Here is a 27,125-nt window from a genome sequence, read left to right as displayed (position 1 = left end):
ATATAATATTTATGTAGTATACCACATAATTGTTACATAAATTAATAATTTAGTATATTATATACAATCTTCTGAGATTAACCACCATTTTTCAGGTAGTTTGCGGCAATCTGCTAAAGAAATGTTTTCAACAAAGCTTAGCTAGTTTCGAGTCCGTTACATACTCGATATCAAAAACGTCCAAGAAAGTTTTTTTTCAATAAAAAAATCAAGGTTACGTTAATTTTATTAAATAGCACTTTATATTTTGGATTTTATAGAGTTTTAGCTGTTAGTTAGTTTTAGATGTTAACGTGAATTCAACAGCTTACCATACAATGACCTTGAGATGACCGAATTCGGAAATTTATGTGCGTTGGATTTCGTTGATATCGTTGGATTTGCTCGATAAATTTATTAGTTTGGTAGTTTTAGTCTTATTTTGAATATATAATTTAATCAAAATAAAATAATTTTCCTTACTATTATACTCCCATTGATTTAATCTAAATTTCAAAATTCAAGGTTATCTCAAGATCATAGCGCGATGGGCCATTGAATTTGTCTGATAAGGTGCTGTTTAAAAAAACCTTTTTATCGAAAAAAATTTTTTCTTCGATATTTTTGATATCCAAGTATATAGCAGACCCAAAACTAACTTTTATCTAAAATATTTCTTTGACAAATTATAGGAAACTGCCTGAAAAATGATGGATAATCTTAGAGTATACACTTTGTATGTACAAATACTTGTCTTATTTGAAATTATTAAATATTATGAAAAGGATTTTCGAATAACATTAACTGTTCTATTAAAAATTATTAAATATGATGAGCAGAAAATATGAAAATATAAACATCTATCCTCTATCAAGATATAAGGTATATGATCTGAACAATTATTATATTACATGTTAAATTGTTATATTTTCTTCTTCTTTTTTTGCAGAATCTTAAATTTTCGTTCCGAAAAGACCAAGACGGATGTAAGCAAGTAATTTATGTATTTTTTGAGAATTATTAGCCAAATTTGGTATATTACTATTTACCTTTCATGTTAATATCGTTTATCTGATAATTAATACAGAAGACTTAGATCAAATCATTAAAGCATGAAGGATGTTATATGTATATATCATATCGCATTGGAATACAAATATGTTCATTTTATAATTAAGTTATGCAAATTTTTAATCTTTATCATTTGTAATGCAAATCTTTTTATTTTTTTTTATATATGAAATCAGGCTGTAAAATAAGTGATAAGAATGATAAAAATTTAATAAAAAATATTTTGAAGCATAGTTTTAAAACTTTAATTTTTTTTCTTTTTAATTAAGAAAAAGAAAGTAATGTTGGGCATTTGAATATATTGAAAATTTTAATGCTTTAAAAGGGTATACATAGACATTTGATAAACCTTCAATGGTACAAACTGGTACTGTTTGACATGCATTATATTTGACGTTTTAGTATTACGTAATGTGATTAGTATTTAGCGGGTACATTATAGCAGAAAGGAAAAATAATAGCGTGTTTGGAGTATTTTACTTTACTTTATATCACACAAAAGCGCTACACCTCGTAGCGTCCAATGTCGAGGATTATGATCAGTTTCAAAATCGATCGATCCGATGTACTTTGAATCTGTTCTTTGTGGTTTTCTATATATAGGGCATTCATAAAGTTTTGGATCCTTCCCTGCAGTCGTGTTTATTGCGTAAATGTAAATCACAGGCATTTGTTCATATAGAACTTTTGGTTTACTTTCTACTAATTTGCTGGTTTTACGATCAAGCGAAGCACCCTCTAAAAATAGGCCATGAACGTATACTCCCTCCTGAGGTGGGTTTTTTATATCTTCCTTGTTAAATCTTGTAATTAAATTTTGTAATACAACAGAGTCAAGAGCCCAACCTTTATGTGCTCGAGTTACTTCCTGCGAAATATAGAGATTTGGAAATCAAAATTATTTTGTTTAAAATTTGCAAATATTGGACAGCTCTCTTATCGATGCAATTCAAGAGACGATATCACGAGTAATTATTTTTAATTCATTCGAGGTATTGTATAATAATAAATTTCAATTATTGTTAAAAAGAATTAATTTTAAATTTAGTGTTTTCGAAAGAGGAACATTTGTCTAACTTGTCGCATTGCAGTTAGAAATCCTTGAGGATTGAAGAATCCAGTCATCCAAAAGACCTTAGGTCTGCCGTAAATGCACCATTGCCTGAATTGATGATCTCGTTCTAAAAGTTCTGTGTACCAAAATCCAAGCGTTGCCGATTCCCAGGAAATTTTTAGCCATTTCTCGGGAACGCGAGCGTCGTACATCGCATCAAGTGACTTTCGTAAACCTTGGCTCATCACAATGGTACCTTCGATAGCTAACTTCAAATCTGTTAAAGTGTTATACACTTCTTTAATGACTCTGGTGATCCTGTAGAAATTCGACTAGTGAGCAAATTTTTATTTAGAAATAAAAAAGAGAATGTAAGAAAGTATACCTGTCGATTTCTTGTCTCAGAAATATATTCATCGGTAACAGTGCACCCATTCGTTGAAGTGCTTCTTTCACTTCAAAAGAATTATATTGCTTTGGTAATTTGGCTAGCATATCGTTAGCAAGCTTATAGACGACGTTTTCTCTAGTTTCACCGCCTTGTGCATTCCCTTCTTTTGGTTGGACACTCAAAATCGTGTCAAGTATTCCTTTTGCTGTATTTATTTGGTAAGTAATGTCTGCATTTGGATGTAAACCAAACACTTCCGGCGTATCGGTTGCAGGTAAGCTATCGATGTAATCCAAGTATCCCTGAAGATTCTTGGTTTGTGGTACTCTGTATCCACGATAAAATTCGAAGCCAGGTCGCAATAGTACATCGCAAAACCAAACGTGTGTAAATGTAGTTAACAAACGCTTGTCGAAGTCATCAGTGACTCTACCACCGTACTGAACCTGCATATAGAAATAAATATAAAATGGTTAGGTGTAATGAACTTTTGTATTTTCGTTTCAGTTTTATGATTGTAGTTATTTTGAAGTGTGGTCATTTTGAAGATTTACTTGTTTGAGATCAACCACGTGCAACTCGATGATATACTGACAGTAAGTCACGAAAAATAAGGTAACACAAAAGTATTTTAATAAATATTTGTATAATTAATACAATTTTCAAACCTCTCCAAGCATATAGCAAATAGTTGGCCACGATACTCCCCGTTTTGGATCCATCTCATCCAAATGATTCTGTATAAACTGAACGGAAGCAGCAAAATCAGCCTGATTAAATTCGTATGGTACGTTCCAACCAAGAGGTCCGAATTTTCTACGTTCTTGAACTACCGTATGTAGAAACGCAACAGCATACAGTAAAGGAGGCCACTGTGATTGCGTACTGTAATCCAATGTGTCCTGCGTTACGCCTTGGTAAGTTCTTTTCAGACTGGCTCTAATACCTTGCGGTGGTTCGTTCGTAAATTTGATGGCCATCTGGAATGATGCTGGATATACGAAAGAACTTATTTGTCTATAAATTAACACTTCTGACAGATGTAAGAAAAGACCTGCAGTAAACCAATAGGAAATTGCGGATGAACTTCTGTAGTCATCCAAAGCCTAAATGCCTCGTGCACAATGTCTGTTTCAACTAGAGCGTCCATAACTTCCGTGCAAAAAGGAAGCGATAAGTGAATATTTTGTAGCAATACCCAAGTACCAGTGTTCATAGCGTCCGAGATCAATTTTCGAGCATGAAATTCTTGGCCTTGACCCATGGACACCGATCGCAATTCTTAAATATACATTAAATATAAATTATACTTTTAAATGTAATCGTAGCTTATTTTTATTTTTATATTTATATAAGTTAAACGTTTTCAACTTGCTTACGGATGACTTTTTGCTTTGCCAGTGCAGTAATCTGTGGGCTAGGGTCTGATCCTATCGACAATATACATATAAGCGGTGATCTAACTTCAGACTCTAACCACGTAGCTTCTAGATCCAAGATCTTCGTTTCTCCATACTCTTTCCCTAATGATTCAACCACGTATTTTTTCGCCTGGGACAAAGTTCTATCCGGACTCCACGATCTGATCAAAAGTAATTTTCTAAACACGTCGAGTTTCTTCTGATATCCGCAAGGAAGTTCCTCTTCCTCGGGTTTCTCTCTTTCGTACCATACTCGCCATTCTCTTTCGCTGAATTCGATTTTCGTTAGAATATCCGAGAACGTGTCTAGTTTGCTGATCTCGACTAGATTCAGCCAAGTTATGTCAAGAATCCACCTGAATGGTTTAGGTGTAACTGCGTTTAAGTCCAAGGATGCACCGCCTTTAATAAAAGCGTTGAACTCTGTATGGGAAATTACACCTCGATGACAGTCTATCTTCATAGCTAGCATCAAGGTGAACAACGATTTGTGACGTTCGTATAGACTTCTCAGAGTAAAGGCCCACACTTCGTAGGTAAGGTGACGAAGAATTATGTTTATCCTTTCACTAGCGATAGGACTTTTCACAGATTTGGTAATGGAATTATCGAATATAGTCAGAAATTGTCGCAACGAATTTTGGTACATTACGTTTACGTTGCTCATCTCTACAATAAGGAAATACAAAATAGATCCTCTCGACGCGACAGCGCGGAATTCTTCTCGGGCTAGCATGATCTTCTTTTCCGTTAACGCAGACACCTTTAGTTTCTCATTAACCGATTCTGCAGTTACTTTGGTTTCTCTGAGCACATTTATGAGCGCTTCATCGTCTACTAAAGAGCCTTCGGAAGAGGTGAGTCGATGTAACAGAGTGCTTTCGAGTTCTTTCATTGATCGTTGGTTCGTCATCACAGATTCGAATAGAGCTACCCTTTCGGCCTCTAAATCTGCCTTTTCCATAAGGATAACTCTACCAAGTAGCTGATCTTCCAGGCCTAACATCGTGACAGTAAAATCGATTATCGATGTCTTTGCTGAAATTTCAGGACTGTAAGCAGGATTTGGTAATTTCGTGGTGATGTACAACATAAAACCGGGCATTACATCGCATTCTTTGTCACCGACGATTACTTTCTCGATGGAACCGGATTTAATAAAATTCTTTTCAAGCACGTTATCGAGAACTGGATCTAACTCTTCCGCGATGTCTTCTATCAGCAATGGTCTGCCTAAAGAGAGGCTGTCTTCAAGGTGAGTCCTAAAATATTTGTGATTAAGAGACGTAATCTGTAGTTCGTTCATGCATTCCTTGTTCTTTATCCACATTTTCCCTTGATTCTGAGGATCTATTAACAAAGGATAGGAGGAGGATTTAGTTACAATAAGCGCATTTTGCACAGACAATTCGTCATTTGGTAACCCTTGAAGCGTCCATTCCGACATTGTCGCACTGTCTACGAGCATGTTTGTAATGTTCAGATTTTTAGTGAAGGGAACGGATTTAGTTGCCAAAATGTTCATCCAAGATGACACTAAGCTAGCTCTGTACTGTTGATTATATGGCCCACAGTACGATAAAAAGCCAGTTGCCAGTAAAACATCCCCAACTAGTCGACCTAACTGAATTTTGAATTCGCTGCTTTGCTCGGTCCAGCGTATCTTCTCACCGCCTAACCCGTTAATCAATGCGGTTGCAGCTGTCATTTTCCTAAGACACACGTTTGCAGCTTCTGTCAATCTTTGCTTCTCCGAAACAGCAGAGTCATATTGTTCCTTAACCGCTTGCAGGGCCATTTCTCTTTCCGATAATTCTCTCTCGGCATTTGCCAGATCCTCCATGGCTACCTTGAGTCTTGCTTCCTGCAACGCTAAATTAGCCTTCAGTGGTAGAACTTCCTTATTCACCGAATGGAAAAAAGCCATTGCCTTTGTCCAGGACAATAAACCTGCCACGTCACCGCAAACTCGTCTAGCAGTTTCCATGTTATAGTCCTCCATCTTAAAGTAAGGTTGAAGTAATTCAACCATCTCGTTGTTTATTATGTCTTTCGGATAGTTTTGTAATTGAAGCAAGAACGTGGTGCTGGCCATTAACTTTAACGATTCTGCCCAAGAAGGCTTTGGACATGGCGCAGCTGTATCCGGAACAACCGATCCAATTTTGCGTTGAAACAGAATTAACACACAATCCATAATTCTCATAATGAGATGAGGCGGTCTACCCAATTTTCTGACGGTAGCTATATGAGCCGGTTTAATAGTGTTCAAAGCAGCCTCTGCTTCCTCCAGCGCAGGCTTAGCAGCTTCTAGCTTTTGTTCAGCTAAGGCTTTTTCTTCTGCTATGCAAGCTACCAGTTGCTCAGCTTTTTCTTTCACTTTTTGCACCTGATTCTTAAATGCCTCTGCCTGCATTGCCCTTTCTGTCACCTCCAAGAGGACAGTTTCTGCTTTTTCAGATGCTTGAACTAGCTCTTTTTCCATCTCAGCCAGATCTCTTTTCAAGATCTCAACCGATATCGAAGCTTCTTCCAGCTTCGCTAAGCCAGTATCCATGCGCCTAGCTCCCTCGCCGAGTTCATGTTGTTTGCTTTGGTAGATATTTTTATAGCCACCGATGAAGTTCAAATACGATTTTGGCGTGACGTGAGTAGCGCGACGAAATCTTTGAAAGTATTCCGCGGACGTCAGAGAAACAATATCCTGTATGGAGCCTAAAGCATTCACCAATTCAGATTTGACTTCGCTGGTACAAGCTATGTTAAAGTCGTGCAGAAAGTGTTTAGCAACTAAGATTAGAGCGTCTCTGGGCCAAGGTTGGAACCAATCGATCGTGCAGCCTGATATGAGAGCTGGAAAACGTTGAGCACGATTTCTAAACTTTTCGCCAACCGGAGAGAAACAAAATACTACGTGTAAATTTTGGCAGGTCCTCTGAAGAAAGAAATCCATTACGAGTTCGTTGTTGATCGTTCGTTTTGGATTTTCTCGTCTCAGGATAGGCGTCAATTCTGAAATGATCTCTTGCTGTTCGTCACGAGTGAATAAGTTGCTGATAACCCCGGAGCTCAGGATATTGTTCAAGTATTCCAAGAAGCCCTCCTCTTTAATGTCCAAATCAGTAAATATAAACGTCGTACCCTTTCCTTGAGCTCCACACGTTCGATAGAGATATCTTAGATCTTCTAAAAAATTTGCTACGTTGTAAGATCTTGTCAAAGTGATTTGAAACGTTTTGTAGCCGGCAATGAAGGACGATAATTTCGTGAGACTTTGCTTGCCAGATCCTCCGACACCTACTAACATTACATTCCCTTTTGGATGTCTAATGACTCTAGATATTTTAACCAAATGTAGCATGGCATCGGGGAAGAAGACCAAATCCATGCCAGAACCTCTTTGCATTTCGTTGAATTGCGAAAGGAACATTTCTAGTCTGTCCCTGAGGATTTGGTCGTCATAAACGGGTTCGTATACTTTTGGTAACTCAATGTCGGCGTCTTCACCTTCTTCACCGGTTGGTTCAGGTGCATCTCTAAAAATTGTCACGAAAATGGTAAAAAGTGCGTGTAATTGAGCAATTCTTTTGATTTTCTAATGCTAATGAACATGTTGATATTTGTTTAAGATAGAAGTTTCATCACGCCTCTTTTTCGATCGACAATATTACTGTTGTGATAAGCTAAATAATCTGACTTAAATTAAGTACGCGGTTGATCGTACTGATAATACTTACCTCATGAAATCTACGAATACAGGATCTTGATCGAGCATGTTCGTATAATCCTTCCCTAGCATTTCATTAACAACTTTCAGAATTTCTTCATCGAACCAGTCTTTATCCGCTTTTATAGTGAACCTATCACTGAATACGCGACTGCATTCGTGTTTCCACAGCAACATAAGCACACTTTCCTTATCGATAACAGTGGATAGTGTACCGAGCATACCTTGCCAAATTCTTGATAAATCTCGAAGATTAAAGGTATAGTGAAACTTGGCCGGTGTAGGTAATAAATTAGCTCTAGTTCTTTCCCAAAGTGTTCTTGTCAGGGGAACCATTTTATTGACGAGATTCCTAACTTCTGTTGAAAATCCTCTTTTAGCGTTGTAATGACCTTCTCCGAGTACGCTGAAAATGCGATCAATGGATGCTTCGTTAGGTAGCGTACAATTGAAAATGCAAAACTGTCTCTTCAATCTTAGAGGAATGTCATTTCTTCCACCACCTGGTTGACACATCGCTGCCAAAAATGTTACGTCTACGATGCTAGTAAAGTCTCCAGGTTTCTCTAAAGAATAAAATCCTTTCATATCCATCGTTTGGCGAACAATTTCGTTGGTGATTTGATCACCCCACTCGTTTATTTGTGGCAAATTTATATCATCGATGAAAACCAACATTTTTTTCCCTCCTGGTGGTCCAAACGTGTTACCTAGACGTTTCTCCACGTAACTTTCTATGGTTTTCTGAAACTGATATGGACTCGTAGCCGAGCTGAAATTGAACGATCTACTTAAAGTGGTCTCTCTGTTCGCCTTTTTCATGTACGACTTCATCATGACGGTTTTGGCAGAACCTTGTTCACCTATTAATAAAACTGCTTTATCTTGACGACCAATTAGATCGATTAGGTATTGTATTCTCACGTTATCAGGTATAGGAACCAATACATTGCTGTAATCAGGCGTCGAATACTCTGGATAAACGTAGTTGGTCACCATGCTTGTCCACGTATCCCATTTGCCTTTTTCATTCACATAAAAATCGAACAATTTTGCTTCGGGGTATTTTTCTGATGTTGGTAAATCTAAACTGTCGAAATTTTGTCGCAGGTAGGAGTCATATTTTTGCCTGTCCGATGTCTCTAACAGTGCTCCTATACCCCACACCAAAGCAAAAACGTAAAAACGTTTTAGATGTTCGGCCGTCATCGGTTGGCGTTTTTCATCTTCTGTTTCTTCGTCGTCGTCTTCTTCTATGCGTACTTCGGGTGGAATTAGACCCTCGAGGAGACATAACATTTGTCGCACTATGTTGCATTGTAGAACGTCTATTGTCAACGATAAAGCTTGAGTGCTCCATGAATAAATCTATAAATTAATTATATGTTACCGTAATTACAATATTACAATATTACGATGTTACAATACAATAATATTGTTAGAAATTTTATTTAGGATACAAATAGATAGTTTTTAGAATTAACTTAATATTTTCATAGTGATTTTTTCAGGAAATATGAAATAGAAAAAATAGTTTCGTAATAAGGTAAAACAATGTGATTAATTTCGCATGTTAATTTATAATTACATTACTAATTTGTTTAGAATTGGATATTTATACACTTGGAGCAGTTAGAAATTTAGGATAATGGACAAATATAAACTCGAAATAGTAACAGCAAAATACATATTGAAGTATCTGGAAAATAAGACATAATTTTCTTCACGTTTAATTATCTCTATCTAATCTAATTATAAATAATGTGTTTTTAAATATTTTATAAAATGACAATTACGTTTCTTTACCTGCGTAAAAGAATCTGTAAAACATTGACCAAACACTTCTTGTTCCAAAGGTGTTCGACTTTTCAACCAAGCAGTCACCACAGGACTCCAGTCCAATCCTGATGAACTCATGTACACCATTCCGTTACGAGATACCGTAGCTGGACTTGCATTGTCGATGTTATGAGGCTCAAAGATGATCTTGCAATTAGATGACATTGATAATCGGTCGCCATTCGCAAGAGTCAGAGTTTTATTGTCGTCCAGTACAGAGTTTAAGTTCTCGATCCAGATACTGTCAACAGGTCCATCAAGCACCATCCATACGTACTCTCCTTCTTTTAATTTCAATGTTTTGCGCCATAAAGCTGAAAATATTCCATCCGTCCAATCATTAGTCGCCACGTCCAATCGGCCAAACATTTGAGCAGCTGTTATACTTTTTGGGTTCATTCTCATCTCTCTGTAAAATACGTTCCTGATCATTGACCGAGTTAAATCACTTTAAGTTATATTATTTGGTGGAAAAACAATTTTTAACGGCGTTTTGTAACGATTTTCGAAAAATATAAATGGCAATGGACATGGTGTTATACATTTGAATATATATAAAATAAAATGATTTCGCGGACTAAGAATGAATTTTTATGTTGCCATATAAATTATTCGAAAAATATTTTTCAATGTAATTACCTATGGAAATTGCCGCACTGCGTTAAAGCTTTCATCAAAATATGTATACAAGTGGTTTTTCCTGCACCGGTCGGACCTAAGGTCATTATTCCATGTCTTACTCTTTGTGTTTCGTATAGCTGTATTAATTTTAGCACCCACGGTGGATGGTATATCAATCCAGCTTCTTCTACTTGTTGACTAATAGCAGCTTCCAACTCTGGATAAGAAGTCTTTTCAAGAGCTTGATTTGGAAACAGATCAGCCACCAATGATATAAATAACGGTTCGTCCTCGTCTAAAATAATTAATGTACTCGATACTAACATTTATTTTATAGATAACATTTACTTTATACATATATCTTTGCAAGTAGTAATAGTAGATATTCTTAGTATAGTAATAAGTATAATTATGTACCTATAAGTTTCGAAAGATTCATATCTCTTAAAACACGCATAACGATCGTGCTTTCAGAATCTTTGGAGTTTACCCTTTTCGACGCTCCTAATGTTCTTAATACGGACAATATGTTTCTTAGACCGAAGTCGTAATGGACCTTCATAAATGAACAGGATGTTTATTGAAATTACAATTTAGTTATTGCGTTTGTAAATAAATTACCTGTTTTGTAAGTTGTTCTTCGCACAATTTGTACAAAGTGTAAAATTTCCGAGCAAGCGTGATGTTTTCCAGGAAACCACAGCTAGCTAGTTTTACTCGAATAATGATTTGTCTATCAGGTACCATCATAGCGACGGTACGGAACTGTATCTTTAGATTCTCTGGAAGTTCTTTTCTACCAGCGTATCCAGGATTCTGCAACGTAATTCTTATCTTATAATCCTAACTTTTACATCACATACAAAGTTTCCCGCAAGAAAATAACTTTACATTACAGTATTAATACGTTTGTTATCTTTTCTTTTTACCATCGTTATAAATATTCCAAGCTCAGGACACATGTCAATCAAGTCTCCATCGGTAAAAACAAACTGCTTCTTCTTCTCCCTCTTCGCAGCCAGAACAACTGCAACTTGTTGAGCAGCGACAGACAACACTGGTAACTCGATTCTATTAAATTCATCGAAACAACCCCAAGATCCGCTTTGTGCTAGTCCTTTATAGATACGTCCTAATCCCCTATAGTCCATTTGATCCGAACAATTGAATACTACTATATATTTGGCCAAAGTTTTGCCCATATCTTTGACAGTTTCAGTCTTGCCTGTTCCGGCTGGGCCACAAGGTGAGCCACCCATAGACATTGATAATGCTTGTGCCAAAGTAATATAGCATCTAGAAATATAAAGTAAAAAATAAAATCGAAGAAAAAGGTATACATAACTTTATAATATTTACGTATTTGTCGTAATTTATTGCTGTGAGTTTTTCCCCGTATGTATTTGTAGTTACCTGTCTGTTAGTGGAGTAATCACGAGTCTTTCCGTGCATCCTAGATATTCGTTTTGATATGTGAAGTTCACGTCTGTTATGCAGATCGATGTTTTGTCAAGGTCTTCTTTGAAGTAAAATCTGCATTGCTTCAGCCACTCGAAATCGTTCAGTGATCGTACATTCAAACGGCACTATGTATGAAACCTTATAAATTAATATTCTTTCACAGGTAAACAGAAATATAGTAAAATTCGATTTATTTGAAATCATCGGGGGAGATACAGATCATATAACTCGACTCGTATAATAAGAAATTTTACTAATTCTCTTTACGTATAATTTTTTGTACGGATACCTATATGATAGAAGTCAACGTAAATTTTGATAAATGAATTCAATCGGTAGAAGTTAATCGATCGCTAGCTAAAATTTCCAGATAAGTGGAATTTTTCTGTATTATTTTACGAAGAAATGATTTTTTAAGAAGAAAGAAAAATGTCAATAATGCTCTAGTTTCGATCCCTAGATTTTTATATCTTTTATTCTCTAGAATAATAATCTTATATCAAAACGTAAGCTTTAGATTTACTAGCCTTACTTGGACTGTTCTTTCTTATATTCTCTGGCAAAGCTTGCACACTATACAGCAGGACACCCTGTATATATTAATATTATTTTCTTTTAACTTACTAATATATCGAAGATATCACGTTGATGCACATGAATTGTAATCAAAGTTTCAAATTTTGTTCTTTCAATTTTTGCAAGATCTCTGGTAGTCTGATCGATCAATGTATTCAGTAAATCCAGGAATCTGTTGTTTGTTTCTGTCATAATCTTTTTATCTGCACGAGCTTGAGCTAAAGCTAGTTCACTGTCCCTGGTCCAGATCATTTGTATTCCTAGTAAACCGACCTGAGCTGGCATTTTATCCAAAAATGTAAGTAGATTAAAGTTTGCATCGTTTATCATAGAATGACACTGCCGGATTATCGAGTGTAAAGATTGTTGCGATGTTTGCAAAAGTTGCGTTAGCCACGTTTCTACTGAGCCCTCTGCCCTTACCGCTTTTTCAAGCTGCGTTTCAAAAATTGCTTAGTATTATATTTTTGTTTAACGTTTAAATATATCATTAAATGTTTTGAACAAGATCCCACACGTACCAAGATCGTTTCACCTTCCGACGAAATAATGGCGGTCATTTTATTATATTCGATATCATGAAACTTCACATAACGCGTATTGTCGAAAATAGATAGCAGATGGTTCTGTATCGTGTGAGAATCAGAAGCTTGGCCAAGTATCTCCAACAAAGCAGGGTCTGATACAAAGAAGAACCTTGGGAACATCATACGCTTCTTTTCTAAATATCTACAATTGCATTAATCATTGTAGCAGTTTCGTTTACTATTTACAATTACTAATTGCATGCGTACCCACTAAGAGATTTCTGACACAGTTCCAGCTGTTCCTGCAGATGTGGCAGAAGTTGCTTAAGCAGATCATCTCCTACACAACATGGTACCACTCCCGGAGTCTCATGTGCCCTTTGCATGATTTTCTGCCAGCTCTTATCAATCTTACTAAACCTTTTCGCTTCTTTTGGTAATTGTTTTGCTATGTCACCACCAACGAACACGGCTTCTAGATAAACCCACATATTTTGTACCAGCAGCCATCTTTCTAGTATTTCGTTTGTATTCGACAGATCTGTGAGCCATTGTTGTATCTGCTTGCGGAATGGTGCGTTGTATCGATTCGACATCAACGAGCCAAGCACCATTAAACTGTCTTCCAGTTGGCCAATCGTCTCAGCAGTGGTGTCTCCTCTTAATAATAATTCTCCTCTGTTGTTAAACGTCATGAACGTCAACTCGTGAGACGACCATTCATTCACCACGGTCCTTAATTTCGCTTCGATGTCTTTTTCTTTCATGGCCGAAATGCAAATGTCCTCGATGTCCTCTTTGTATTTCAATAAAGGCGCCTCCAGGATGTTCTTCAAGCAGAAACCCTCGCTTTCAAGGTCAAACGAGTAGCCCGTCACTTCTACGATCCTGTGCCAGTGGCGAGGTTTCATGGCTTTGTTGGCCATTAATTCTAGGAGCGGACACATGTCGTTAAAGTCGTCGATGGTTTTCTTTAGGGCGAAGAACGCGGGCCATTCCTTCAGGCCTTTTGGCAGTTTGCGGCATCGGTTTTGGAATTCCATTAGCTCGTTGTTTATGTCCTCGATATTCACCTGAACATTGCGTCGGTATTCTTTGTTATAGGTAACGTAAGTTACCTTGCTTTCAATATTGATGTATTATGTACGATATATATGATCGATATTAAATTAACATCTGCGATATGTAATAATGTTCTGATATAATATTCATATATTATATGGATATATTCGATGTGTAGTTAATATTAACGAATGATCAATGTATCATCAATAATTGCTCCGAATAATGCAAAGTGGAGGGTGGATAAATTTTAAATAAGAAAATGTCTGTTCTTCTTATCGAAGTTATAGCTATTAGAATATCAATTTTGAATATGGAAGGTTGATGAAATCTAAAAATATCCTGCATAATACATCTAATGATATAAATAAAAGATTTTTCTACTAAGTATGTGCAAATACTTTCACGAATCGCTCTAGATATTCAGTTTTGAATAAATACTTTACCTCGCCCCATGGAATGTCATAGTAGCTGTTCACCCTGTCGATAACATCATTGTACAATTTATACAATTTCTGAAGCAAATTCAGCTCCTTTCTTATCTGTGATAGTTCAGGATAATCCGTCGTAGGCAAACCAAACAATTCTTCACCGCTTTGGTAAGTTTGCAATTTCCTCCACATGCCATCGAATCTATTTTGGAACAAAATCTGCCTATCCGAAGCTTCTCGTGGACTTAGACCAGGCTGCATAGGCCCAGAAGATCTGTATTCCTCGCAATACATCTTGTTATCGATACGAAAGTTCTCGAGATTGTTTCTAAGGTCTTCCTCGAACTGTGGCTGTAGTTTCAATAGCAACACGTGACTTTCTTGCGCTCGTGCGAGCAACTGTTGCCACGTATATCTCAAGTTATCCACCTGTTCCAGACATTCTTGGTCCACTGGTACTTCGTATCTTGTGACGATGTTGAAGGCTTCCTCGATTGGGTCGATTTTTAATTCCATGTCAACTTCTTGTTCCCGAATTTTCTTTAGAGTATCCATAATAAGTCGTACGTCGTCCAGATCGCGTATCTGACGATCCAATTTACGCTCCATTTCGTTCATTAACGCATAAACATATTCCATTTCGCGTCGGTACTTCTTTTTCATCGCTTGACCAATTTTGTGGGTGCATGCTATGGACATTTGTGTCGGAAAAGCATTTATTTCTCGGAACTATGACTGCATTTTTTATGTATTTTCTATTTTGCGAATTTTTTTTATATATATTTTTTCTTTTTGACAATGATTTATTACAATTCAAAACTGGTTATCATTTTTCTGGAAGCAATGATAGCAAGATAGTTTTATTTTGTGAACTTTAGTAATACATTTGACGTTATTTTTATCTACACATCACGTATATCGCTGTTCCTTCGTGAAGAATAATGAATAATAAATAGTAACACAAATATTTGATTAATATATTCAATCTGATTTCAAATTGGAGGAAAATTATATCGTTTCGAGAAGCGTTACAAAAAATAAATTCGAACGTATTTGGGTTGATCTGATCTTCTATTCAGTAACACTGTAGTGTTATTATAATTAAAAGGAAAGCAACACAGAACAATTTATTTTACGAAGCTTCAAGATTGTGTGTATAGAAGGAAAATTATAATTAATCTCCTACGAATTTTAAGTTAATGTCACTTTACCTTTGATTTCCGTGTATAAGCCATATTTCAGCTTCTCCGTGGAGACAGCGATGGAACTTCCAAAAATGACCATATCAGGTTCGGTTGCTAAAAGATCTTCGAGTTCACTGTGTTTTCGAAGTGTAGATTCAAATTCAGGCAAAGAAATTTGTAGTAATTCCCGCATACTTTTTTCATTTTTCCACAAAAATTTATATGGCTTCCACCTGTCGATAAATTCTGCAAGGTCCTGTAATAATAATTAAAAACTTGTGTTACTACAAGCAGAACGATATTTACAAATATATATAAGATATCTTACTGGCTTGAATTCTTGCATGCACGTGTTTAGCATGGATAATAGTTTTATCACTTCTTTGTTATCCATCACCATTGCGTGAAAATTCTGCTCTTGAACAGGAAAAATTGATCTCTCCTCAGACGTAATTTTGAATAGCCTTCGTCTTCTCACTCTTGGATCTTCTGGCTCTTCTTGCTTCCTCTTCGCTGCTTGCATCTGAGCGCGCATGACGATATCTGCGAAATTCCTTTTGGTGTAGGCTTGACCCCATGTATCCTGAATTATTAAAAAATATTATGTATTACAGTATATATTAGACGTTTTACATCGCAGCATTATATCGTTATATAGATACAGTAATAACATAATAATGGCATGCAATACTAAACGTTTATCATTGTATGCGTTACCACGTTGTATGTACCGTATATGTTAAAAATTATACCTTATTTATTTTAGAATTCCATTGCGACACTCCTCTCGCAACGCCAGCAATGGTTTTACCAACTAAAGTTAGGACTTCCTGTACGTCGTCTAAACTGGGTTTCACGGTCACCACCGGTATCATTAATGTTGCATGAAGCAGAAATATTGGGCTCGGTGCGTCCTCTGATCGAACGATAATTATTAATTCACTTGATCATCTGCAAAACTTTGGGCTATGCATTCATATTTTATCGAATAGAAAGTCACCTTGATCGATTTCCCGAATAAATCGCTTTCTAATAATGTCCAATGAGCTTCTAGTGACTCTTATCAGAACATCGACGACCTTTCTAGAGTAGTATCTCCTCATTTCGGACACGGCATTTCGAACCATGTCTTGCATTCCTTTCGGCAAGCTACCAGGAGTAACCAACAGCTGATGAGGATCGTCGAATAAATTCCAAACTAAGGACCAATCTTGTTGGACTGTTTGGTCCACTACCTCTTCATTTTCTGTAAGCTCATCGCATATAAAAGCTATGATTCGGAAATATGCAAAAAGAAAAAAGTAAGAAATGTTATGAACGATATTTATAATCTATTTTTTATATAATTGGTTTAATTTTTATTGGAAATAGATTAGAGTCGAAAAGAAACAGAGGCGTATCATCGTACGAAATTTTTGAGAAAAATCCAAAACAGAATTGCATTATGTATTAGTGAAGCTTGCTCGCAAAATTTTTACCATGAAAGTTTTGATTTTCACGCTGATTTATGAAAACAAATTTCGTGGCTATTGCTATATTTAATTACGGAAGAAACTAGTTTTTCAGATAATGTCGCATATCACCTTCGGTATTAAAAAATTCGAATTGACTGGAATTAGCAGCGGCTTTGAAATTCTCTGCCGCGTTCTTAACAAGATCTAGTACTTCTTCCACAGCCTCTTCCACCATCATACTTTTACGATATAAATCTACCGCTGCCAGCCTGCATACTTCTTCGGTCTTTTCTACAAATTCCTCTATAGTCCAAGGCTGATCAGATTCTGGCATAGAATGTAACGTTATCTTTTGCATAGCTGCCAGCACCTGTAAAATCCTTGGGACAAGGGAAGAGAATTTTTATTTGATTTTATAAATACCTATGAACCTATGCAGAACGATCAATGATGAAAATTTGGGATCCTTATCATTGTAAGAAATTTTGTTTAACTGTCAAATATCGGCAAAATTATTATATCTCCATAACAAAAATACCTCTTTTAATCTCGTTGCATCTAATAAGAATTTGTAGAAAAGTAAAATAGACGAAAATTAAGAGACACTAAAGAAAGACAAAAGCAAACAAGTGATATAATATATGCTTATCTAAGAAAAGCTATTGTAATTTAGAAATGTACGATTTGCAAAAAGTTTAAACAGAAATGTACCTATTGTCGTACACATCGTGAACCCTTGTAATAAGGATATCAAATTCCTTGATCTGCTGTTTTGTGTTCTGATAGAAGTTTTTCCATTCTGGATTGGTCCAATTCAGAGAAGTCAGACCAGGTTCCAGCAAAGATGCAACTCGCACCAAATGCGGTAGTAACAATGGCCTCACTTCAAGTTTCACACGCCTGGCCGTAAAGACGAACTCTTCGATCATCAATTGGAGAGAGTCTGTGACCAATGTGAAATAATCTTTCTTCGCCAAAATAGTCAATGCGACGATAGGAATTTCCAGATTCAATTTGGCCAAGCAATCAGCTTCTCGGAGCAGGAGAGTGACGCGTCCTTCTAAATTGACCTTAATCTTCCCTGTTTTCTCGTCCACCATCAGCAAAGGCCTGGATCGATAAAACAAACTATGATGTTTACGTAAAAAATTAATAAGAAGTGGAATTAGTTAGTTTGGTTCTTGTTTGCGAGGGACTTGTATGATCGATTTACCGTTTTAGACAGTCTTCAATGACCCAAGAGTTTTGATGAGTCCAGACTTCAGCGATGTCTGATTTATATTGGTTCAAAACGCCGAGGGCGTAATTATACCGTTTTTCTAGTTCCATAGTGAGCGGAAGGGTCTTTAGCACTGGATGATTGGAAACTGATGTAGCCAATTCATCTAAGTGTACTCTGGAGAGAAAATAATTCGAGTCAGTGATATAAAAATCATAAATTGTCGTTTGACGATGTACGAATAACTTGCTTAATTTACTTCAATGAATTTGCCCAAGTTAATCTTCCAGCGATAGCTGGCATATGTCTCGGCAATGGCGGATCATCCCTCTGTTTTTTGAATAACTTTAGTATTCTGTCCACTTCTTTGTCGCAATATTTTACTACTATGTTGTACTTTTCGTCTAGTTTCGTTAGTGGTATCTTCTCACTGACCTTAAAAACAAGCAAATCAATTAAAACATTAAAAAGTAGAAAAATTAAGAAACTATAAAATAAAAATATTCAAATATTCGAAAGTAAATGATTTTAAGATGTACTGAATACAATATGTATCGACAAAGAAACATATTCATACAAACAATTAGATTCAGGTGCAATAATTACAGCAATTGTGCAACTTTACGTGTCAAATGTACAAATCCTCGTGCATTATTTAGTCAGCTATAATGCACCACTTCACTTTTTCGAATCGAGTTAAAAATCGTATACCCTGAAGAGTTTCCCAAACGTCCGCGTAATTTTTCTCAATGATGTTACCGATGTTTTCTTTCAGGGTATCAGTTTTTGTCATGAAATCATTGTAGTCCGTATCAAATTCGGTATTCCTTGGATCTAGATAATCATAACCTTTAGCGGTAGCAACTTTCTCGGCCTCTTCGAAAGTTCTTATGGCATCGTCCAATGCTAGTGGAGTGAAAGAAAATAAAAAATAGAAAGCTGAAAATTACGCTCACGAAACGATCTAAAGTTGAAAAATGTAGGATTAATATTAACGAATTAAAAACAAATAGCATCTGTATATTAATTACATACATTCTCCCAATAAAAGACCCTCCATCCTTCTTTCGAAGAGACTTTTGTAATCTTGTATCAATTCGAACATAGTCAAAATTTGTCTCACTCTATCGCAAAAGGAATCGAATCGTCCAAATACGTGAGTTTCTGAAAACGAGAATTCTTGTTCGGTTACAGCAGGAGAACACCGAACCAGTCTATAGGTTTCTCTGTAAGCTCTGTAATGTAATGGTATTCTTTGTTATTTGCCACATAAAAGGGCAAAGAAACTGAATCAGTATGTCTCAGATTGAAGTATAACGATAGAAAACAGCGAGTCCACAATTTACTTGTTCAGTTTTAAGCAATGCTTCAGCTTCGATCGTGCAACTGCTCGATCTTGACCCCAGACAGTTTCTCGACCTCTATTTGTGACGTAATCTCGACAAGCTACGATCATTTGATTCGTGATTTTTATCATTAACGAACTAGTTCGTTCCGAGGTGTTGTAATACCTCGACACGCTATATATTAAACGAACTGTTTGTAATAGCGATACGAGGGAATCTCTCATTTTCACCTGAAAAATATGCGATATCAATATATATGAAGAAACACATAGAAAACAATATAGGAAAATAAAAATAATTTCTCTTTTCCATACGATATTGTTATCTTACCGGATCATCCAAATACAAACAGTGACAGCATTTTTCCAACGCCTGTATAAATTTTGCATTATCCTTCGCTTCGTTATAACAATAAGTGACTTCGTCCTCTACATCGACCCAATCTTTTATCAACTTGGAACGCGCAACTTGCAAACAAAGAAGCGACATCCGTATTTCGTGATCCTAAATATTGATACGTAGCACAGATAACAGTTTACTCGTTATTACGATTGACAGTAAAATCATCTGCCACGATACGAAAACGCAAATAGAACCTGAAGTTTGTTGACTAACTGACTGAACTGTGCTCCTCTTCGTTTCCAATATTCCAATTCTTGTTGAGGACCAGAATTATCATTCTCCCGTTTCACCTGCTTGCTTTCAACCATGAAGTCCTTCAATCTCTTGATCCACGTTCTTACTCTTTCCTCTACGATATTCACAGCGTCTTTTTTCGCTATAAATGCTTTTGCCTCCTCGAAGTTGCGCACTTGCACCATTAGAGCTTCATCGTCGTCGAATACCCGTCCTTCGTGAGCTACCTGTTCACACACTGCGAAAATTTGGAAAATATTTTATATTATCAATTTTCTATCAAAAATAACATATCAAAATATTTATATCACAGTTTCAAATATCGAATATAAGCTCGTTGCTTTTACGCTATCGCTGCAGATTTCTATTCGTTTGTAAGAAATTTTAATTACGTTCATGAAAGTATAAATTTGCATAAATATTCGCAGCTTAATGATATAATCGCCTAAAATTTTACGAAAATATAGTAACTGCATATGTAATTCTATTGTTACCTTTCAGAGCACTGCAGAAAGATCTTAAACCCGGTAATAGAAGGCTCTTAATCATCGGGCAATCGTCCTCTCCTTCAGAGCCAGGATGTGCAAGCGCATCCATGAAAACGTATTCTACTACCCTCTGTATCGCGGTTATTATCCCCACTTTTTTTGTGTCTATCACACCGGTGTAAAGATCTTTTTGGAAACCTTCCTCGGGTAACTGTTTCGAGATATTTAATCTAATAAAAGTTTTGAGTTTGTATCGCTGAAGTTCGACCAGCAACTATAACTTCATCAGACTGCTATGTACAATACTTCATACTTTGCTAGACGTTATACTTTATATCATACCTGAATATGTAAACGCATATTCCGGTACAAGGTACTTGCCATCCATCGGTAAGAAACAATTTCTTTTTCCCCGGTTCTTTTATTTCTTTTTGCTCTTTAACTTTCGGTACCGATGTGCTTGGACCTGGTCTGGTGGTCGAAGTTTTTGTTTGCATCTGCAAAATAAAATTCCACGGTTATTTTATTATTAACGCTGGAATAATTAGACTCTAATAATACTGATATCTAAATATACTAAATGTAAATAATCGTAATAAAGAGTCGTACCATGAAAATAAAATAGGTACATACATGTAAGAATTATGTTCCCATCTGAATGAAATTCGACATTAATTTTGTCGAAAGCACTTACGTATTCTTAACAATTAAATACATACAAAATAAGATCGAAACGCGACAAAATGACAAGCTTTAGTTTCTTTCTCCTGGTGATTATTAAAACCATGTGAATATTTTCAGCAAAATTAACATCGACTTTCATCGAGATAGAAACACGATTATACGGAGTAATTTATTTTCATAATACTACTTTAATTATAATTATTTATACGCACATTAAAAAATACTTGATAATTTTGACGTTAAATTGAGGTTTTCATTCAAAAATAAAAGATAAAAGGTTTGACCGTTTCTATAGGACGTAGAGTATCAGATTCCTCCACTTCTTGATAATACCAGACCAGGGTGGACTTCATATGGGGCAAAAACAGTTGATTGATTTCGTCCAGCATGTCTCCCTCGAAAACGTGATCCATGACCTCGTGGCGGGACAATTGTGTAGCATCCATCAAGAGCTGGAAAGCGAATTCTAGACGGGGATCCATCTCCCCTCGTCTTGCCTTTCTCTCGCATTCTTCTCGGCGTTTCTGCGAAGCAAATCGAGGATATTAATTGTTTCTTATATACTGTGCTTGAATCAGTAGTAGTGCCTTGTCATTGGTCAGACGTTGTGTTCGCCTATCCTCTTTATTACAAGTATGGCGTAGCTTGATCGATTCCAGTTTTATTTTTTATTTTTGATGTCGTCCCTCGCTACTATTATTCAAATGTGACAAATTGTTATATCGCACACTCGAGTTTCAAAAATCCAATTTAATTTCACAGTAGAGCGACTTCGCGAATTTGCCTTTGTTAATATCGCTACAGTTTATCTAATTATTTATCGTGTCCTACTGTCCTACACGAACTTAACTACGATACATCGAAAAATCACTGTTTCATATTCACTTATGACAATATTTCATTATCGAGTATTGCGGTAATCGGTAGCTACACCTAGCGCTTCGGATAACAATGAAAGAAAATATACGTGCGAATAAAATATAAACGGCCAAAAAGCAAAAGAACAATAGACCTGGAGGACATCACCGGTCCCTTCTTCGTCGCTGCCTTCCTCAGAATTCTCTGATTTCTGTTGAACCAACAAAGCAGGAGCTTGCACGAACATGGTCGAACGAATTAAACCGGGAAAGGCGATACAATTACACGATAAAAGAACGGATAACGCGATGGCGAGATTCACCGACAGTTGCACCGGCGAACTGAAAGACTTCCTCCTCGGTAGTGTAAGGAGCGAATATCCAGTGCCACGAGTTCGTGTCTGGTACCGCCCTTCTACGTATCGTTCGTGTCATGTGGGAATTTCCGCGCGATTCTGTCGACAGTAGTCGATACTGATGCCACATAGTGTGTATTCTTCTTCCATTGTCGCAAAATCGCGTTATACAAGAACAGTCGATATAACAATGAACAACATTCGTCGCATTAATGATAGTGATGGATTACATCGTGCGTGTTTTAAAATTAATATTGGTCGATCGATTTTTGCATCGGTGATCGAGATATTTGTTAAAGCGACGATTGTTACAACGTGCTGTGAATGTTTCTTATTTGTGAATCCACGATCCGGTAGCTGTGTATGCGCGACGATGAAGCTAACACCTCTGCAACGAGTATACAAGAATAAGTTACGTATGAGTATTTGTATTTATATACAGAGATTATTCTTATCTTCTGGAGCGTTGCTTTTGCTTTATATTTTTCTATAAGCCAGCGGATTAACCAGCATGTTACGATACGAACAGAAATATTAATAATTCAACATCGTTTTTTAAGCGGTGATTCGACGATGTTGCTTAAAATTAGCATTGCAGCGAATGTTTTAAAATTAAAATGTAACTTTAGCTTTTCTGTTTCAATTTGTAGATTGCCAGCGCTCGTGTATTGCCTCGCGTATACTGTTTTTCTACTTTTCGGATCGTTATTTATATTCATTGCATGGAGTGGGTCTGTAAAAAATTAGTTCAGTTAATTGTACATAAAATACTAATTTCGTATTAATAATATAATTAAAAGCATTTTCACTTTATACGTGTAATATATAGGTATATGTATGTACTTTTGGTGTCACAGTTGTTCTACCCGCATCTCGCTTTATGTGTATTTAAATACGATTACATTTATGTACGTAGCAAATAAATGCGCGCGTCATTTCCTACGTGTCATAATACAAAATCGAGATATAAATATATTCCTATCATTAAAGTATTTCTAAGTATTTAAAAATATGCTTCAAACTGAATTGATCGCAAAGTCAAAAATTAAAAATCAGATCTCCATATGTCGATCATTTGAAATCAATCAGAACCATCGCTTGTAATTTCCTATTATCAATATGTATATACGTGCCTTCTACCTTATTCTCCTCACTCGTTAACAATTTCGCTTTTATCGAGAGCTAACCGTTACACGTTACACGTGAGAATTACACGTTGCGCGCGATCGATTACACGAGTATCGAACAGCTTGGATCGCCATCAACGAATAAAATGATCATTTTCTACGAGGTTTTTCAAACAACGCATCGATCAAACCGGTATTAAATATGGTTCGTACCATATTACCCAACGTGCACGCGAATATCCTCTTAACACGCAGATCGAGAATAGCCATGTGTATCACTAATCGACTAATATACATGTCAATATCCGATTAACGTTCGTAATTGCATCTCGAACGTCTTCTGAATCAATTGGTCGAACAACGATACGAGCTTGCCTCGTATTTGCATACGAAAGTGTATGTTTCTTACGTGCAACAACATCGATTCACGAATGCGATAAAACGAAAATCGCACGACCCTTAGAACGAATCACGCGTAAAGCAACAGTGAAGATTTAAAAAGTTTGGAATATCGTGTTTGTTATCTAATCAAGATTTAAGGGTAGAAATATCGAGAAGAAAATTCGTTCGTACGAAATGGAATCCTTATTTACTATGTCCTTAGCAACCATTCGTTACCGTGCTAATTAGGTTTAATTACTGCCGTTGCGAGAAACTATTAAATTCAAACGTTCTATTCGAGGCTATTTAACATTAATCCTTTTGTCAATGCTTACTCTGGCTTCCTCGGTGGTTTCCGTCATCTCGATGAATTTCTTCCCCACTGTTTCTTCGCGCTGTCACGATTTCAAACAACCGACGTTCTTATACAGCCAACGCCGTAATGCGACATTAACTCTGTTACCCAGTCTCTTAGCTAACAATGCTCCCTTGTCCCTCTCTTCCGCCACCCCTTTGTTTCTACTCCTTCTTGTACCTGTTAGTTTGTACACTATCGATGTTTCATTATTAGGTTATCAATGAAATGTGCGAAGAAAATCGATTGTATCTCTGATAGAAGAGAAACGATAATCACGAACAATAGAGGAACGATAAAATAAAAAATAATGTTTTACGAAATGGATAAGAAATTTGGAGAAAGTGTTTTGAAAGAAGAGTCGAGAAGTTTATGATAAACGGTTTTATCGGGCGAGGAGTCATCATCGCGATAAGGAAATGAGCAGTGGCTCGGACAAGATATATGTATAGATAAGGTATAAGATAGATCTATCAGCCAATGTATTTCTTCGTCCTTTGTCTCGGGCGGTAGCAAACTTTCTTATCATTCTAGTGTCGTTTCCAATGTTACCGATTCAGCATAGAATAAGATCGCGACATTAGTAGTGGTTGGTATTAAAACTAAATGTTACTGCGAAGGTAAGGGTAAAAAGAGATACGAAATAATGCCTGTGAAACGATTAGAAAGAAATATATTTATACTCGATTAAAGGGGAAATTGTACAAGTGGTTACGAATTTGCAGAAACTCGAATAAAATGTTCTATTCTCTGAATAATATCATTTCTCGCATAGATTGCACAAGATTATTAATAACGTTTCAAGAGTATATACTTTATTTCTATTTTTCATATATTACGTTAACTGACAGTCTTTCGACTTATAATATAACCCTCATCTTTTGGTAATGGTAAAACGGCAAGCTTTACCTTTGTTAACGCTGCAACTATCCTCAAGCTAGCATCTGATCTTCGATATTTCGAAAGAAAAAGATCCCAGATGAAATGCAAATTCCAAAGTCATGTACATACATCTAACTTTTTAGACCATCGCACGTAGAAAATCTGAATGAAACGAATGAATTAAAATGCATGACATATGAAAAGAAAAATATTCCAGGTTAAACGTAAATTGCAAAGTTATCTATGCCCTTGATCCACGTATGTCCTAATTTCTTTTCCAATACATAATGCCATTTTTCTATACGACGTCTAAATTCATTTTTCCAGTTACCCTTCTATTATTTCTTTACAATCCTAAATGATAAAGCAAAGGAGCAACAGCCAAACATCGTGAAATAAAATTATCTTGCGAAAATATTTATACAAAGTTCTAAAATCCTTGATAAAATTGGAAAATCAATCTCCACTCTTCCACCTTTCCTTCTCTCCTCCTCAAAGCCAGCCACGAAACAACGGTCAGCAACAAACCATCTGAAATTGAATCAAAGAGAATCAAAAGGCTTCATCGCGTTCGAATCTGAGGGATGCAACGAGAAGGAAATCGCCGAGAGGCGTTGAAGATTTGCACACGCGGGCAATAAAATAGTATCGATCAGTCGATGAGAACAATGGAGGAGGCTGGCAAGAATTCAAAAGTTTGCCAGCAAGTATCGTTCTGTTTCCAGGAAGCCGTTCGATGGAAGGGGTTTTCGACCCTATTTCAGCCTCGTGCTGCCGGTTGCGGACCAGCGGCCACCGCGTGTATCGACTAACGTCGGCGTATTGACTAATGACTGGTACGCTGTTGCAAGTAGTACCACTCCGTGTCAGGACGGACACACTCGAGTCCCACGACCATATTAATGGCGCGCGACCGCCGCGAACACAGGGGTTAAGGCGCATTTATGTAACACGTAGGCGAGGAGTTCCTTCGACGTCGCGCGACCTACATTTCCTGACCAATGTCTGGGAAAAAAGAGGTCATGAACGCGAACGGTACGCTGGTAACAATTTGCGGAAAAACCCTATTCTTAATTTTGCCAATATAATCATGCCTCGTTTTGGTGTTCGTAAAATTTCAAAAAGTACGATACATATAATATACAAGGTGGTTGGTAACTGGTGGTGATTCTACGCGAAAAAAGAAGTCGAAAATATAGAATAAAAATTTTTCGTTCGAGGCTTTGTTTTCGAGAAACCACGCTCTCCTGACTTAGCTCCGCTTGACTTTTATTTATGGAGCCATATTAAATCAATCGTCTATTCTGAAGAAAACGCAAGTTGCGAGCAATTTAAAGAATAGATTATCGTAGCCTTTCATACTTTAAAACAATCGAACACGTTAGAAAGTGTCGATAGAAATTTAATTAGAAGAGCAAAACTATGTGTTCGGTAGAATGGGCAACATTTTCAGCAATTTTTCTAATAATAAACTTTATGATTACTTCATATTATTTCATTATGTATTGCTAATCTTCCGTTACGGCAAAAACAAACTTACACTGCCATAATATCCATCGAGACAACGATCTACAGTGAGATCCGTTCTAACGTGACGTGATAAAGTGCACGCGTACCGAGCGAAAATTCAAAGTCGATTTTCTCGAAAACAGAGCCTCAAACGAAAAATTTTTATTCTATATTTTCGACTTCTTTTTTCGCGTAGAATCAGCCCCTTTCCGCTTGTACCACCAGTTACCAACTACCCTGTATATTAACGAAAATTTTCTATGGTAAATATCCACGATACTTTCACGAATCATTGTACGTTGACGGAAATAATACTTCCCGAACAAATAGCCGAACATTTTGTTCAATAGTTCGTCTTTTACTCAAAGTTAAGATGTTTTGTTTTCGTAGATAAAATTCTTCGAAATTCTCTCTCTTGTTTCGTAGAGTTTGTGAAAGATACTTATTAAACAATCGTTATTAACGTATTAAAGTATAGAGTAAAAAT

The 27,125-nt window shown here is 36.4% G+C and overlaps 1 protein-coding gene and 1 long non-coding RNA gene across 3 annotated transcripts; one reads left to right on the top strand and one right to left on the bottom strand.

Moving 5' to 3' along the window:
• Positions 1–1,516: 1,516 nt before the first annotated feature.
• LOC122568484 (dynein axonemal heavy chain 5) lies at positions 1,517–24,444 on the bottom strand. Its single transcript, XM_043728248.1, has 34 exons — positions 22,184–24,444; positions 21,456–21,695; positions 20,830–20,984; positions 20,494–20,717; positions 19,960–20,237; positions 19,694–19,867; positions 19,364–19,593; positions 19,053–19,252; positions 18,700–18,923; positions 18,277–18,452; positions 18,012–18,194; positions 17,510–17,908; positions 16,928–17,178; positions 16,345–16,590; positions 16,097–16,260; positions 15,673–15,927; positions 15,372–15,600; positions 14,176–14,849; positions 12,935–13,740; positions 12,662–12,869; positions 12,189–12,575; positions 11,517–11,689; positions 11,033–11,399; positions 10,725–10,919; positions 10,521–10,659; positions 10,122–10,398; positions 9,450–9,891; positions 7,654–9,011; positions 3,875–7,452; positions 3,550–3,776; positions 3,164–3,475; positions 2,490–2,941; positions 2,128–2,422; positions 1,517–1,918 (listed from the first exon to the last, which is right to left on the bottom strand). The coding sequence occupies exons 1-34, from the start codon at positions 22,274–22,276 to the stop codon at positions 1,532–1,534; spliced, it is 13,998 nt and encodes a 4,665-aa protein (XP_043584183.1). The 5' UTR covers positions 22,277–24,444; the 3' UTR covers positions 1,517–1,531.
• LOC122568485 lies at positions 2,280–26,599 on the top strand. 2 transcript variants are annotated; one of them, XR_006317089.1, is made up of 7 exons: positions 2,280–2,439; positions 2,510–2,713; positions 2,770–2,878; positions 3,003–3,091; positions 3,173–3,412; positions 4,967–5,171; positions 25,855–26,599. It is a non-coding gene; the product is annotated as an uncharacterized LOC122568485 (long non-coding RNA). The 2 variants fall into 2 exon arrangements; XR_006317088.1 differs by lacking the exon at positions 25,855–26,599 and adding an exon at positions 8,838–9,381.
• The last annotated feature ends 526 nt before the right edge of the window (positions 26,600–27,125 follow it).

Source organism: Bombus pyrosoma, linkage group LG6 (genome assembly GCF_014825855.1).
Source record: "Bombus pyrosoma isolate SC7728 linkage group LG6, ASM1482585v1, whole genome shotgun sequence".
Taxonomy (NCBI): Eukaryota; Metazoa; Arthropoda; class Insecta; order Hymenoptera; family Apidae; genus Bombus; species Bombus pyrosoma.
Note: the sequence above shows the minus strand (reverse complement) of the source record. Positions and strands in the feature narration are given on the sequence as shown.

Bases quoted from the DNA above. Each gene is read 5' to 3' on its own strand.
- LOC122568484 (XM_043728248.1), bottom strand. From the start codon at position 22,276: ATGTTCGTGCAAGCTCCTGCTTTGTTGGTTCAACAGAAATCAGAGAAT. The intron at 11,690-12,188 runs GTAAGTTAAAAG...TTTCATACATAG, and splicing joins GTGATATCTTCGATATATTA to TGCCGTTTGAATGTACGATC. The intron at 11,400-11,516 runs GTAACTACAAAT...TTATATTTCTAG, and splicing joins ATTACTCCACTAACAGACAG to ATGCTATATTACTTTGGCAC.